Genomic DNA, 17813 nt, shown 5'->3' with positions numbered 1-17813 from the left:
TTGATGGAGAGCTTGAGTTAATATTCATTCCACGACAATACAGAATGCGGCAAAAACTGTTGTGGTAAAACGTGAATGGCTGCTAAATGTCTTGATCAATTAACAATGACATGAGCTTGGTGTTTGAGAGATTGATGCGAATTTCCATGCCACAAGCAGCAGCTTGCAATCAGCTCAGCACAGCTGGTACTTCGCCACCAGTTGACCCAACCAAAACAATGTCATCTGCATAAGCACGTAAGGTACTCTCACGATTCGACTAATTAGTGTAGTGTAGTCCTAAAGGGCTGCATAGTTGAAAAGAGTTGGGGAAAGGGCATAGCCTTACCTCAAATGACACAGCAAAGAACCATTGCTAGTGCTATTTGAGGTTACTCCTCATACTTTGAAATCCAGTTAAAAAGAATTCTTTAAACTTGTGTGCGATTCGAACTCGGGTTTGGCAAGTGTAAAATAAAACTAAGTCAAGCATCTTAGTAATGTGTACTGTGCCTATTCCTTTTATGCCAACCAAACATTTTTCTATTTGCATACGAACAGACAAACTCTAAAATCACCATTAATTTTTTAACAAAAACTTTTGGATATGTAGTGAGGTAAGAGGTTATTGCTAAAGTGAAAATGTAGATACATGTAAATAGAAAAAGGATGTAATTGGAAATCGAGTTGTGACAGATGAAAGAAATAAAAAATACATGAATTGATATGAAAATGAGAAAGATGTTAATTGGACATTTCTGACAGCAATAATGGTTCATTCAATGAAAACGTGTTAAAGTTTCTCTTTAATTACAGTTACAGGTTACCTAGCATTGCCCAGGACGACTAAAAACAAAATGGAAAAGGTTAAAAATTGTAGCATATTCCTATTAAATATTCTCTTTACCTCTCTTCATCTGCCCTATCTTTCTCCCTCTCTATATCCAACACCCTCTTTCTCCTTTGTTTATATGAAGTGAAAAAAAAAAAAATAACACTGAATCCACTCAAATAAAATTAAGACCTACAGAGCACTTCTAAAACAACCCATTCCGAGTTTCTTGCCACCCCTCCTTCCTTCAAAAAGAAATAATCTGAAGAGAATGTTAAGAAATAATAAAATTCCAAATTAGCGTCTAATAATTTTGAAATGAGTTCGCATTTGCTTTCCAAATTAGTACATAAGATTGAAAATGCCTGAGAAACCGACCTCCATAGAAAAAGCTAATTTAGATGACCTTCAAAAATAAGTTTTTGCTCAAATTTTTAGACATTAATCATTCAGGGCAATGCTGATCAAGAATATATGAACTTTCTAGCTGTTTGTTTTGTTTTTTTTTAGCTTGAGATGCAAACACACATACATACAGACAACTGCCCTTTATTTACTAAATGTCTTTTATAAACGAAATTGATCTCATAAAAGAACTACCCATCAAATTGAACGCAACTCAAAAAGAAGAGTAAGTAATATGATATATACTGGGAAATTATCTACTTTTTATCAATGGACAGCTGGCTTCAGCTTGACAAATTTGGATCTCAATTAAGTTATCTTCACAATTAAAAGGATCATATAACAAAGCTGATGTTAAAAGGAGGGATGAAACTGTATGTGTGTTCGTTCCCCCCTGTCATTTCCTTTGTAATGCTATCGTTGATGTAAAAAACATCTGTTTTTATCTTGTTTTGCAGATCTGAAAAAGGTTTATAATATACTGAAACATCACAAGCCTTTTTACATGAAAAGTTTTTCTAGTTAAATATTTTTGTACCTTTTTTTCACACATAAGGACATTTGTTTGTTCACATTATATATGAACTTTATTATTCATTCATTATATATTTAAATAATTTTTATTCATTCATTATATATTTAAATAATTTTTATTCATTCATTATATATTTAAATAATTTTTATTCATTCATTATATATTTAAATAATTTTTATTCATTCATTATATATTTAAATAATTTTTATTCATTCATTATATATTTAAATAATTTTTATTCATTCATTATATATTTAAATAATTTTTATTCATTCATTATATATTTAAATAATTTTTATTCATTCATTATATATTTAAATAATTTTTATTCATTCATTATATATTTAAATAATTTTTATTCATTCATTATATATTTAAATAATTTTTATTCATTCATTATATATTTAAATAATTTTTATTCATTCATTATATATTTAAATAATTTTTATTCATTCATTATATATTTAAATAATTTTTATTCATTCATTATATATTTAAATAATTTTTATTCATTCATTATATATTTAAATAATTTTTATTCATTCATTATATATTTAAATAATTTTTATTCATTCATTATATATTTAAATAATTTTTATTCATTCATTATATATTTAAATAATTTTTATTCATTCATTATATATTTAAATAATTTTTATTCATTCATTATATATTTAAATATTTTTTATTCATTCATTATATATTTAAATATTTTTTATTCATTCATTATATATTTAAATATAATAATTTAAATATTTTTATTTAGTTGTACTGTGCTCTTTTGTTCTGTTATTTTATTCCACATTCTCTCTACATAATTGAGTGTAGCCTTTATTAATGGATATATGAAATTTTCGCTGTGATTAAACTTTTAGGTTTTTATATAGAAGGTGTTATTTTTAATATATTTAAATTATTTACGAGCAAAGTCCCAACCTTAACATTTGACCTTGAAAAATTGTGTACCATCCCTAGGTGGGGGGAACCATCATGCAAAGTTTGGTCATGATTGGTCCAATGGTGTGGGCTGTAGGAGAGTGTATATATATATATATATATATATATATATATATAGGTTAAAAAAAAAAATTTTTTAAATAAAAATAAAATAAGCGTCTTTAATTTATGTCCATTGGACTGTTTACATTTTGACTATTCGTCGCAGAGTTTATTTGTGAAAAAATGTGTGAATTTGTTTATATCATCGTCAGTTACTATTCCAAAAGTGTTTGTCTCAACCAAATTTTTTTTTTTTTATTAAAAAAAAACAAAAAAAAAAACAACAACAACAAAGCGGGAGACCAGTACCCACATTAAACTGGTCTGCAGTTTGACTTGTTGCTGGCTATCTTGCTCTTGCTTGTTGCTGGATGTCAACATTTTGAACTGAGAGAGATTTAGCTGTCGTACAAAGCTAAAACTCTGTAACACCATCTTTGTATAGATACTCCCTCAGGTATTTGTCTATTATAAAAAAGAAAAAAAGTCCTGTGGCGATAAAAAAAGCTGTGACGTGTGTACGCCTGTAATGCTGGATGCATGTAACAACTATTCTGCCATCATTATATGTATGTATGTGTGTGTGTGTGTGTGTATGTTTATATGTGTATGTGTGTATATATTTATATATGTACATGTGAGTTTATATGTATTTATATCTATGTGTATGTGTATATATGTTTGTGTGTGTACATATATACATTTATAAATGTTTGTATGCATGTATGTGTATGTATGCAGGTGTGTATGTATACGTATTTGTATGTGTGTGTGTGTGTGTATGTGTATTAATGCATATATATGGATGTGTATGTATATGTAGGTAAGTGTATGTATATATATGTGCATATGTGTACGTATATGTAAGTATATGTGTGTATGTATTTGTATATGTGGATGTATGAATGTGGGTATGTATATGTATGTTTGTGTATTATGCATTGTGTATGTACATGGGTATATATGAGCGTATGCTTATAGATATGTATGTATGTATGTATGCATGTATACATTGATATGTATGTATACCAATGACCGTCTTGTTCATGTTTGCATGTGTGTGTATGTATATCTATGTGTGCGTATTGTGTATGCACAAATGTATATATGTGTGTATAACTATGACCGTCTTTAGTGTCATGTCTGCTTGAGCATGTGGATTCGCTGGCAGGACTATATGTCTTTTTTCGGGCTCATGAACTTTCAGTACCTGAGGGAGTGGCACTCGTCTGACAAGACGTTGCAATCATCATATAGGTTATGAACTTGACCTTAACCTTGAAAAATGATATGCACCATCCCTAGGTGGGGGTGGGGGCATCATGCTAGGTTTGGTCATGATCGGTCCAGTGGTTTGGGCTGTAGGAGAGTTGTAGAGACACATGCTTTATATAGAGATTTAAATTATTATTATATTTAAATATATGATAAATCTATTATTTATATATTTTAATTATCCCTATATATATATATATATATACATACATACATACATATAAAATGAACTCATTTTTCCCCTATGATTTTGACCTTAATAGGATTAAAAATAAAGACATTTCATGCAAATGTATTATGCACAAACTGCAGTACAATATCTGAGGTGTGTTATACGCATATTACCTCTCCACTTCCTCGATAATCGTAAATTCCTATATTTTTTCTGCTGAGAGTTCACTGCCACAATCGGTTAAAATCAATGGAAGTAGTAAAATCTTTTTCTCTAATTCCTTCTTTTCCCGCCACCACTTACACCGTTTCCAGGATCATTCACAAGGGACAAGGGAAACCGGTTTAGGTTTTCTTTACTTTGTAATTGCTTAAAAAAACTGGAATGGAATTTTACCGTGCCTTTCCATTCTATGCTTCCTATTGGGTGAAATGCATCATGGAATTAACCGATACCGACTTTCCCATAAATGTTAATTCTTATCCCACACTTACTTTTACGTTGCTTAATTACCATTTATATTACTTCAACAAATTGCATAGCATACTATTCAAACACTCTCTTACAGAAATTTGTGTTCTGCAATATGATTTCAGTTTACACATAGAAAATTGCGTTTACTAAAAAAAAAATCCCGAAATGAACTAACATTTGATTCCATGTTTTACTACAAACTCAACTGGTCTCCAACTCTTACTTGCGTATCCAACTTTAATTATGACACGTTTGTTTCTCTCTCAGCGTAGCCTCATCGAATAACACTTAGCAGCCGATATTCAAGTAAATGCATTTTTTCATATCACATTGCATTATACAACCGTTCACTTCTTTTATGTTAAGTTACTTAAAATCACTAAACTCAGTTCCAGTTCTCCGTGTCATAGTGGCTAGCGTGCCAGACACTTCACATTATATTTTCATGTTCACACCTACCTACCGTAGTCTTTTTTTTTTTGCCTAAACAGCTAGAATGGAATTTTAAACACCCTTTCATTCATTAAGTTCATGTACGTTTTCCATTTACTCAATTAAATTCTGTTGTATTTCTGTGCCAAGAACACAGTTGCCTACAAAACTGGAATGGAATTTAACACTTCCTCCCTTTCAATTATTTCTCTTAAAAAAATAAAATAAAAATAAATTTAGTTTCATTTCTTCACAAGTGAGGGAGGAGAATGAAAACATAACTTATGGCATTTTTGTTACAGTTTTTGCCATACAAAATTAGTAATTCTTTCAATTTTTCATGCAAAAAACATACGTTTCTCCTTTTGTTATTTTTACATGTACTTTTTCATTAATTATAAAGACTTTATGGTAGAATAAAAAAGTGAATTGTGTATTTTTCATTTTTTATTTTTATAGGAAATAACATCCCACCTAGACCTTTGATTATTCTCTATCGAGTCTGTGTTTTGACAGGAGTATAAGATTTCATAAGTTTCAAAGATATTTTACAACTAAAATTATCTTTCTAATTAGTGATTAGAAATAAGTCCCGGTTCTTACAATGGACTCTGTTTTTGCAATAACATTTTTTGAAGAATAAAAGTTACTTCTTTGTGTTTTTATTCTTTTTTAGGATGGTGCAGGAGATCCGGAGAGTGTTTTTTTTTTTTTTTAAATAAAAATAACTTTTACGAATGGGTATCCAAAAATCTTTTGAGACTTGTTATAAATTAAGATTTTCACTGAACACTCGATGCTGTCAAACATTAACAATGTAACTAAATCTACAAAATACAAACTAAACAGTTTAATTTCATTTTTTGCTTTTTTTTTCTAACTCTAACCAACATTTTAGTTTTATTTTGCAAATTTGATTTACTTCAGTGTATATTGTGTAGATGAATCAATAATTGTTTCAACTTTGTACTTAGACATACTTTCAGTGCAATTACTACTTTCAACTTTCTGGATATTCTTATAAACAGTAAAGAAAGAACACTTTGGGGTGGATTTTGATAACAAGTGACTAATGAGACATTACAATAACCCATATTTTGCCACAGATAAAATACTTGGTAATCATGGCAATTTTGTCCACAACATTTCGGTTATCATAATTCTTTCCCTTTAAGACAATCAGTTTCTATTTTTCTAACTATATTATTCATGACAATGAATTTGTTTGCTTAATGTGATCGCTGTAGTGACACTTCGCATTTTGGATTGTTTTATATTACCTAGAAACCATGCCCAAAATGTGTTAAAATGACAGCTTTGTTTTAATTTACTAAAAGATCATATTTGAACAAATGTTTCAGTACTTGATATCATCAAGTAGTGCAGATCCTTTTTTTTTTTTTTTTTTTTACAATACATACCAAATGTTGTTTTGACATAATTGTCCATTATTGAAAGAACTTTAAATAAAGTTTCTATTTGAAATATGTCAATACTTTGGTTTTTTATTTATTATGTTTGTTTGCACATGTGGGATATATTGCGGATAAACAAAATTTCAGGATATTAATAGAAAAATATGCTCATTAAACTCTGCTGTCATAACTTGGAACTCAGTATATGTGTACAACAATAGATATAGCAAAGCAGATATAAGTTTGCTAAATAAGTTTCCAGACTTTTTTTTTTACAGGCATTTATAACTGTTTAGACTTTGAAAATTCAGTATATTATTACTGTAAATCTTAGATGACTGACCAATTTTATTATTTTAGGTTTAAATGAACAGATACATCAGAAATAGGAGTTAAATAGTGTATACAATATATTTATATTTTAACTTCTCCGGAGGTGTGGACGGATCTCCCGTGCAACGCTGGGTAACCCCCGCTAGGTTTTTATAAATTAAGGTGTCTATATAGAAGAATAGACATCACAGGCAAAGTAAAATTAGTTTCCAGAACAAAAAAGTTTTACATAACAAATCAATTTTAATCAAAACATATTACATGATTTTCATTCTCAAAAATGTCTAAAATTTAAGGCTTAAGAGTCTTAACAAATTGAAATATGTGGAAACTTGTTTAATTGGTGTCTAATGACAATGAATCAAATTTAATGCAAATCTGAAATATTTGAATTTTATGCTCCCTAAAAACTCTTAAATACTCGAGCAAAACTGAAATTTGTGGAATATTTATTAATTCATGTCTAATACATACTGTTAGCAGCTGTGTTTCAAAATTCATAATCATTAGTTTAGGAGTGAATACTGTACATACAAATATTTTTTTTTTTTTTTTTTTTTTTTTATTACATTTTCACCCCAAACAAGGCACATTGCCACTTTAATGTAGGGGGCTACTATCAGGGGAAACATCTACTGGGGTACTATGTAGGGATTAGGGCAGCGAGATGTTGGTTCACGTTGCACTTGAACTTATGCATGTCAGTACAGTTGGGGAAGCAGTGACCTGGAATGGAATTCCAAAGTCTAGCAGTTCTGGGGAAGAAACTACTGGAGTAGAAAGATCTTTTACATCTAGGGATCTCTACAGTGTGGGGGTGGGATTTTGTAGCTTGTCGGGTCTGTCGAGGGTGTTCACGTCGTGGGGGCACAAGTGCTTGCAGTTCTTCAGAGCATTCACCATTATAATACTTGTAGAACAGGCAGAGGGATGCAACGTTTCGACGATGGGACAGAGGCTGAAGTTTTGATGCCAGTTTAGGGCCTATCAGATTTGCGACTCTCTTTTGAACCCTGTCAAGGAGCGAGAGACTAGTAGCCGATGCACCGGCCCAAATATGACAGCAATACTCCATACATGGGCGAATAGTGGCCTTATAGAGGTACAGGATACTTTCGGGTGTTAGAAGTTTTCTAGCACGGTAGAGAGAGCCCACCTTCCTCGCAGCGGCCCTGGCAATGCCCTCGATGTAATTGTTCCAGCTCATGTTTCCTGTGAACGTTAGGCCAAGGAGCTTGAAAGACGTACTCTCAGCTAAAGAGTTGTTGGCCATTGCTATAGGTGGTAGAGAAGGTTTCTTGTAATTATTGAATGAAACCAGTTTTGTCTTGGTGGCATTGAACGTTACCATCCATTTTTGTCCCCATTCCACTACTGATTTGAGGTCATCCTCTAGTGTTTCTGCCATTACTTTAGATATATGTTCATTTGTTTTCCTGTCGTGCCTGCTATAGAGTGTGGTGTCATCAGCATATATACCCATCTCAGAGGCAATTTTGTCGGGGAGGTCATTTATGAATATCAGGAACAGCAGAGGACCAAGGATAGATCCCTGGGGCACTCCCGCATTTATATTATATTGTTTAGACGTACGACCGTCGAGGACAACCTGGATTTTTCTCTTATCTAAGAAGGATTTAATTATGTTAAGTATTCTACCAGTGATACCGTAAGATCTAATCTTCCTGAGGAGACCCTCATGCCATACCCTGTCAAAAGCCTTAGATATATCTAGAGCTACCGCTCTGCCCTCTCCCGCTTTGTCCAGTGAATGGTATATGCATTCAGAGATTACAGTGAGGATGTCTGCCGTGGAACGGGCTTGTCTAAATCCATATTGATGGTCGGTCAGAAGTTTAGCATCTGTAAGGTGCTGGACTAGAGCATGGTTAATTAAGGTCTCAAATATTTTGGCGAAAAGTGGGAGGAGGCTAATAGGGCGATAATTTAATGGGTCAGTTCTTTCGCCAGAATTCTTGAATACTGGTACCACAGAAGCAGTTTTCCAACAGCTCGGAAAGCAAGATTCATTAAGGCATTTGTTGTAGAGTTTGGAGAGAACTGGAGCTACTTCGGCTGAGCACTTTTTTAATAGCACAGCTGGGATGAGGTCGGGTCCACATGCTTTGGAAGTGTCAAGGTTTTTTATGATAGCATGCACCTGAGCAGGGGTGATTTCCAGATCGTCTAGCGTGGCGTCTGTCCGCATAGGAAAGTCAGGTAGGGGGTGGTTTAGAGGGTCCAGTGTAGAGTTGGAGGCAAACCGACTGGCAAGCATGTTAGCCTTCTCGGTTGCTGAGCAAAGAACCTCGTGATTGTTGGTTAGTGGGGGAATTGTTGATTGCCCATTATTTACTACACTGTTGTAGATTTTCCAGAAGTCACGAGTTCCTAATTTTTGTGCTTCGATGCGTTTTTTAGTGGTTTCCGTAAATTCCCTCTTAGCTGTCGCTATTTCTTTCTTAACGTTACTTCTAGCTTCTTTGTACTTTTGTCTGTTTGAACTGGACTTATGTCGGTTAAACCTGCGGAATGCATGCTGCCTTTGAGCAATGGCAGTTGCGCAAGTCGAAGTAAACCATTGGGGAGAGTGGGGCTTGCTATAGAATTTCCGCATGGGAACATGCGCTTCGATTGCAGTTTTGAACCATTCAGTGGTCTCAGTTGCACACTGTTCAGCAGGAAGAGAAAAAATATTTCCCCATGGGGCGTCTCTGATAAGATCTCTGATAGCTTCCCAGTCAGCCTTTTTATAATATCTCGTTGTTTTGAGCACTGGCTCTTCAGTTTTGGGTCTGGAGTTTAGGGCAATTTCAACCATTATTACCGCATGATCAGCGTTCCCAAGTGGGCTGTCGGCTTTCGTTACACAATCATCAGGAACTGTGGTCAAAAACAGATCTAATAGTGATGCGTGTTGCTCTTCCTGATCAGGGAAGCGGGTTGGGAAAGTAACAATTTGCGATAGGGAGTGAGATACAGAGAAGCTATGAGTTGCGCTGCCTGCTGCATCTGTATAAGTAGAGAATCCAAGCCAGTTTTTGTGATGGACATTAAAGTCACCAAATACATGTACTTGGGCGCTAGTGTCGAAGGAGAGTGCTGTGTCTATGCTGTCAGATACTTTGTTTATTATGGTGCAGTCTTGGGTCGAGGGAGAGCGGTAGAGAAAGTAAAAGTAGCTAATGTTGTGTTGCATGATTAGTCTAAAGCACATAAAGGCTTGATCATCCGTTTCTAGATTTGTTTCTCTAGTCAAGGGAAGGGTATTACGAATGTAAACTCCAAGTCCGTGCATATGTCTGTCAGAGTCCTTACGGCAGAGTGGGAGATATCCAGGCATGTTAAAGTAGTTAGAGGGGATGGGGGAGTGTAGGTTAGTCTCACTTAGTGCTAAGATATCCGGGGTATTTGTTAGGAGAAATGCTTCAACATCGGCTAAATTAGTTCTAAGCCCACGGATATTTGTGAATGCAAGCCTCAAGGGAGGAGGCAAGTTGGATTTGTTGGTCCCTAAGCCTGGTTTAAGCTTATTTTTAGATTGTACTGTCATCATATAAACATATACCTATTTCACTAGTTTACAACCTTGAACAGTATATGTGTATACAAATGAGTAACCACTTATCAAGGTCGACAGGCCATTTGAGGATATGAATTATTAAGTTTGATAAGTAGACAGTGTAACACCAAGGGGATTAGTAATGATGGTTATAACTAGTCAAAAACTGACTAAGAGGAAGGATCAACAAGAATTTGTTTATACTGAACTTGAAATCAGCAATGTTATAGTCAGCTGGTAAGCAGCCCTGTAGTACTTTGTTCTATAGACGATTAATTCTAGAAAAGAAACTTTGCTCATGGAAATTCTGGTTGGTTCTAGGTACACAGAAGGAGAAAGTATTGTATTGACAGTGGTTGTAGCTAGACAAGTTTTTTTGTTGTGAATGTTTTTACAAAAGGGGAGACACAGACGGAAGCTCAGTTGAGCATGTCTAATATCATACTGTTAATCAAATAGATAACAGACATAAAATCAAATTGTATTTCATTTATACTTCTTATCTGCTGCTCAGTTATTGTTTTTTTCATTCAAATTCAAAACGTGATCCATCAGCCTTTGTAATTATCTTGATCTGGAGTTGCTCCTTTTCTTACAGTTCACAACTGAACTAATAACTCAAGCCTTTCAGAACAATCTCTTATGATTTTATTTCACAAGTCTATGATTATCTCAACGTCTGTTTCACTTAAAGCTTTCAACATTATGCAACACACCTGAGGATTTTGCAGCTGATGAAATGTTGCCAGTATCATTTCTTTCTCAATTTTTATAGATCAACTAGCAGGCTGCCCGACATTGCCCAGTCATAAAATATGCTTAAATATGATATTTTAATTCATGCAGACTTCGTTTTTATTATTATATATATATATATATATATTTTTTTTATACAGGCATCACCACATTATCAAGGCCAAGAGGCCACTCGAGGATAAGGGTTAAAAGAGTGTACAGTAGAAATTGGACAGTATAGTAATCATTAGTAATGAAAATTCGGTAAATTTGTTAACTTATATGGAACGTCTCAAGAACTTGTTTACGTTAGACTTTAAGACAACAATATTGTAGTCAGTCTGAAAGAAGGAAAACGGAAGACAGGCGTGCAGTTCTAAGAAAGAAGCTTTGTTCATGGAATCTACGTTTAGGTTTAGGCACAGATAAAGAGTGGGGGAAATTATTGATAGTGTTTTCAGCTAGACGAGTGTTTCTTGTGAAAGTTTGGTGAGGGGGGACCATAGACTGAAGCTCAGTCGAACACTTTCCATGAAAATAACGATAAAGCAGAGACAAACTCGCAACATCTCTTCTGTGAGAGGTTGCAGGGAGAGAAAAGGACATCTCCTATGAGGCTACAAAGTTTATTTTGAACTATCAAGGCAGGACAAGTCCTTTCTAGCAGCTCCTGCCCAGATGTGGCAACAGTATTCCATCCTTGGACGTACCTGGCTCTTATATAGATAGAGAATTGAATCAGCAGTGAGATATCTACTGGATCAATAGAAAGACCCCACCATTTTTCCAGCGGCCTTGGCAACAGATTTGATGTACGTGTTCCATTTAAGATCAGGAGTAATGGTCAAGCCCAGAAGCTTGTCAAAACTTGAGGCCTCCTGAAGACGAGAGCCATTCATTTCAATTGATGCCAGATGTGGATCAGAATGTTGATGATGTAAAGAGAGAAGCTTGGTTTTAGATGCATTAAAAGTAACCAGCCACTCCTTTCTCTATTGTACCACATGCTCAAAATCAGAGGAGAGAGAATCGGAGAGAACTTGGTCGTTTACTGTCTTAGATGTGCTACCATAAATGGTAGTGTCATCAGCATAAATGTCTACAAATGATGTAAGGATGTGATTTGGAAGATCATTAATGTAGATCAGGAAAAGAGTTGGGCCCAGGATGGACCCCTGAGGGACACCAGCATTAATACTGTGAGCTTCTGATTTTCGCCCATCAACTACTACTCTTATGAACCTTTTAGAAAGAAATGATTTAATAATTAAGACATTTTCAGCTATACCATAGCTAGAGATCTTGTGAAGTAAACCTTCATACCATACCCTATCAAAGGCCTTTGATATGTCAAGAGCAATTGTCCTAGAAAGGTTGCCTCCGTCGAGAGATTTGCTAATCCTATGCGATATAACTGTAAGCACATCTGCTGTAGATCTAGCAGAACGGAAACCATATTGAGTGTCACTAAGAAGGTTATTTTTGTTGAGATGGTTGATTACTTCTGTATTTAACAGATTCCAGCAACTTACTCATGACGCACAGGAGACTTATTGGCCTGTACTGAGAGAGGGATGAGCGATCACCTGAATTCTTAAATACATGGCATACTGATGAAATTTTCCAGGGAGCTATTCTCCTTAAGACAATGTTTAAACAGTTTTGTAAGTATGGGCGCTAGTTCTGGTTGAAGTTTTTTGAGTACTATAATTGGAATACCATCAGGGTCAGTTGCTTTACTGAAATCAAGGTTTTTGATTAGCTTGGCAACATCACGTACAGATATATGTATATCACATAGCGTGTTTTCTGATACAGGAGGAAATATTGGGGTTTGGCGGCCTTGGTTGCAAAGGGTAGAATTAGCTGCAAAGTTCTTGGCAAAGAGTTTGGCTTTGTCTGATGCTGACGAGATTATCTCAGGTCTATTGATGATAGTTGGGATAGAGCACACGCTTCTGTTCAGGATTCTGTTTGCTATTTGCCAAAACTGGTGGGAACCAAACTGCTGCACAGCTACTTTGGACTTGGCAGATTGAGCATATTACAACTCTCTTGCATTCTTTATTTCTTTCTTACAACGGTTGCTGGCAGTCCTGAAAGCGGCTTTAGTTTCCATACATCTATTACGTTATTGGACCCGATATATATTAAGGATTTAAAAAGTTATAGAAAAAAAAAAAAAAAATGACTTGTGCGCCATCACTAAGAATCGAAACCAAAACGTTCAGCTTATGATTTACTTTTTTTCTTTTACGTTAACGACTGTACAGGTTTGCTGGACGGCTAAAAATTAAAACAAACTAATAGTTATTACATTACGCATGCATATTCATAATGCAGTCATTCGACCTTCACCTGGCAAATTTCATTTTTTTTTTAATTTTCACATTTTTATACCGATTTTCCCTGTCTAAAACCCAAATATAAAGTTTTGCATGAGTTCAAATACCCTATATATGAAGTTTTGTGTCTTTAGGCCAAAAACTGACAGAGGAGTTTAGTAGGCAATTTTTTTTTTTTATATATATATATATATACGTATACATAAATATATATAGAAAAATGTTTGCGTCAAGCACCCAAACCTTTTTACGCAAATATTTTACAATTATAAATTATGTAGAATATCTGCATGAATAACTGCACATAATAGTTAACTGAAGACGATCATCCCCTCAGAAAAAAAAAACAAACTAATAGAGAATTAATTGAAATGAATGTTTAAAAGAATATGCAAATTCTTTTATTAGTGAATGCAACTCCACAACCCACAGATAAGTTGTATTTTCTTTTTAAATCAATAGAAAAATGGTTTTTAATATGAATATAAATATACAAAAAAAAACAAAAAAAACACAAACTTACAGGAGTATAGATATATAAAAACAATGTAAATATAAATTTGCATAGAAATAGAATTATATTTGTTTAATTCATTGGCATGGGGTGGGGAAAATGTTCGAAAAAATAAACAAAAAGGTGTTAGTAGGACCCTCCCAATCATCTCTACATGGTAGACCACCCACTATTTTCCGGCTGAAGCAGTTCGATCTCTAATTGGTTCTGAATTCTAGACAAGATCAACAAAAAAAGGGGGGAGGGGGGGGGCTCCATGATGAAATTACTTATTGGGATGGCTGTGGTTAAAAAAAAAAAATAAAAAATCGGGGAGTGGGCATCTTAGAGGCTTCCTATTAGAGGGGGACATTCACTCAGCTAGCTAAGAACTTAATCTAGACACCTGTTTTAGGAGTCTGGAGTCTGGCAAGATCTGGAACCATGCACGTCATGCTTAGGTGGGGAACATGAACTCCAACTTGGCACTTCTATGCACACAGACTCACTATCTTAATACATCTTCAGTTACATTAATGTAATCTTTTCCTATCACATCTGGTGCTTGAAGAAAGGGACCAGATCCTAATCAGGAAAAGATTCAACCCTGCACTTCTCTTGAACTCCATATCACCATTCTGGCTATGCCAGGATCACAAGAAACACCATTCGTCTCTCCCTGTCTCACAGCAACTCTGCGCTGTGGATGACGTAGGACACGTCCAGCAGGCGAAACTGCTCGGAATTGATAAGAGATGTCACCTCATTGACATACATCCAGTACCATCTGAGCCCTCTGCATTTGAAGAATACATGTTTCTAGCATTTCTTCGGTTGGGGTCCTGCAATGAGAGACACTCAAATGACCCCACTAGTCCAGCACTTTCCAGTATGGCATAGAGGGGCAACGCGTTTCAGGCCAATTGCCAGGTCAAGGAAAACAGAGTTACTGAGTTGATTCGACCCTGGTGCCCAACTCCACTGGGAGAAGATCTCCTCCTTTGACAACTCCAAACGCTCAACAAGCGGGTCATTGGCAGCCTCCTCACTAATTCCTCATAGACTTCCTTTCTAGTGAAAGATCGCTGGACCTTGGGAGGTTCCTTAGCGTGGCCCTACACTCTCAAAAACTGCATGTCACTCCACGGCTTTTAACACGCCAAACCTTGACAAAAGACCATGTGGTCAAGGATGAGGTCGAGAAAAGCAGCCTCAACAATGGGGTTCCAATGCAGACTTTTCTATCATGGTTTGGTTCAGGAACGCCAGTCTCTCGGCATCTCAATGACACTTCATCAATTCATCCCTGCCATGGCTATCTGTTTTCCTCAGCAATGTGATTATTCCCTTGGTGACTTGACCTGGGATTGAACCCTTGTCAAACCAGTGGTTAAACACATTCACCAGAATCGGTATCAACATGGGCGACAGCCTCAAATACAATTCGTAAGGCAGACCATCGAGTCCAGGCGATCTGTTGGAGCTGACCTGCTTCAATGCAGTCAGGCTCTCTTCCGCTTGCCCTTGCAACTAGCCTACTCGAAGCGGGAGTGGGGGGGGGGGCAGCCAAATAGTCGCCAAATTCATGGACAGGGAGATCAGCCTGTTACGTGAAACGCTCTTCGAAATACTCTCAACACCCCTCGCAGATCTCCCAAATCGACCTTCAGGTTGCGTCCATCCGGGTGCTTGACGTTAGCTATATACTTGTCAGAGTCACCACACATGGAGACCTCCCTACATATGTTTGCATTCAATGACTACTTTCCTAAGTCTAGCCCTAACTACTTGGCCTTTGTAACGCTCGCTAGCCTCGCATCAAAGGTTCTGCCTAGCTAGTTCCTGACCTACAGTATCCCTTAAACCCGTGGCCTTAGCAAACTTTTCCTCAAGCTGTTTCTTCGTCCTGGCCTTATTCGCTGTGAGGCGCCGAGAGTATGTGATGGAGAAGTTCCTAATTTTAGCTTTTAGGCTAACCCACTACCTACTTCCTGTAACCGCCCCTACTGAAGCCTCTTGAATGAACCTCACTAGTTTTACCCAGAAGTCTTGTATCTTCAGTAGGGAGGTATTCAATTCCTGGTTTGGGCCTATTTCCCAGATTTAGACGGGCCATAACTAGTTTATGGTCCGACATTTCTAGCCAGTGGAACATAGTATAATCTAGGAGTTCTATATCACCTCTTTTAACTAACATCCTATCCAGAAGTGAAGGGTTTAATTCTTTTTTCATAAGCGATATATATATATATATATATATATATATAGTTGTGCGAGATGGCCTAGTAGTAGAGGTTTATGCTTCTTTCCATGAGGTCCCCATTTCAAATCTTGTTAGATTCAGCCACTCTGAATGAAATGAAAATATTTTTATTTTTTTTTTTGCTTACCTGAAAGTTAATAATTATTAACATATTCAATGAATTTCACATTTCAAAATTCAACAAATTTCACATTTCAAAACACAAAAGATGAAAAATAAAACACTTTCAAAATTCAGATTTTCAACCTTAAAAATCTGATGTGTGCAATTTTTTTTTTTTATCTACAATCTTCATCCTCCCTACAATGCAATATATTTTCGGCTCATTATTTTAAGCATATTTGTACCCACAAATAAAGGGGCGCGGGTTGTAGGCCAAAACATATATATATAAATATCTATTATGAAAAAAGTACACCATTATAAAGTTGTCTTCACTTAATAATCGGTGAAAATTTTGTATTGATTAGATGGTACTCCTGCATTTATTGATCCGTGCTGAAATAATAACATTTAAAAAGCCATTCTTAACATGGGGAGGGGGAGGGTGTTTTGTACCTATTCTGTACTTTAACCTTACAATTGAATAAAAAAAAAAAACATAAAACTTTAATTAAACTTGGAAATACGATTTAAAAAATAGCGCGGATCAGTAAGTGCATTAGCACCGATTAGATAAAAGCACCCTATAATAAATCTCCAGAAGTAGGAGAGAACACTTTACATTTAACTTCGTTCCCTTCGACCTAAAAATTGAACAAGTCAATTTATAGAATAATATTAGAATCTCCAAATTATGCCGATAAAAATTTTAAGATAAAAGAACCGAAATAGTTTCAAGTTAAAGTAGACTCTCAGGTGCTAGTGCAGAGAGTGATCCGCGCTATTTTTTAAATCGTATTTTAAAGTTTAATTAAAGTTTTATGATATGCTTTTTTATTCAATTATAAGGTTGAAGTATAGAATAAGTGCAAAAAACACCCTCCCTATGTTAAGAATGGCTTTTTAAATAATAACGTTATTATTTACGTCCGGATCACTCTCTGCACTAGTACCGACTCTAAATATAAAAACAAGAAACTAGGATTTTTTTTTTACCTCCCACTGTTCAAAAAGTCGTTCCATGTCGGCATCAGTGTAATCTCGAATATCTTTTTTCTTCCATTTATCTGCAGCATCATCTTTCTTGTCTTTCTTCTCATTTTTGGCTTCTAAAGAGGGAATAATAAATAATATAAGCAAAAACGTTGTCCAAAAAATGAACGAGCGACCATAAAAAGAAGCAACCATGTTTGTTGTTATCACGAAGTACACGCCGCCTTTTGCGAATGGTTCAAATATAAATAAAGCTGACATGAAAACGCAGTTTCGTATTTTTATTATTATTTTTTTTAACATTATTTTTATTAATTGATGAATTAAACATTATTTATTGTCTAAAATTTATTTAAAATATAATTTTTTAAAAATTGAAATTGACTTAAACTTTGTTTCCATATTTTCGTATTAAAAATGTAAATACTCCTTCTTTTTGGTAAGGAGCAATGTGTAGCATCTGTTCTGA

At 35.0% G+C, this 17813-nt stretch overlaps 1 protein-coding gene across 1 annotated transcript in view; it reads right to left on the bottom strand.

Moving 5' to 3' along the window:
• Positions 1-17598, bottom strand: part of LOC145267112 (LDLR chaperone boca-like) — a 40995-nt gene extending 23397 nt beyond the window's left edge. The window contains exon 1 of the mRNA XM_080123137.1: positions 17348-17598. Within this exon, the coding sequence (XP_079979263.1) occupies positions 17348-17539 (192 nt within the window). The 5' untranslated portion in view covers positions 17540-17598. The remainder of the gene's footprint in view (positions 1-17347) is intronic.
• Between the last annotated feature and the right edge of the window lie 215 nt (positions 17599-17813).

Source organism: Euprymna scolopes, chromosome 42, assembly GCF_053919585.1.
Source record: "Euprymna scolopes isolate OS-2025 chromosome 42, ASM5391958v1, whole genome shotgun sequence".
Lineage (NCBI taxonomy): Eukaryota > Metazoa > Mollusca > Cephalopoda > Sepiida > Sepiolidae > Euprymna > Euprymna scolopes.
The sequence above is the reverse complement of the archived record's forward strand: the minus strand, read 5'-3'. Positions and strand labels throughout refer to the sequence as shown.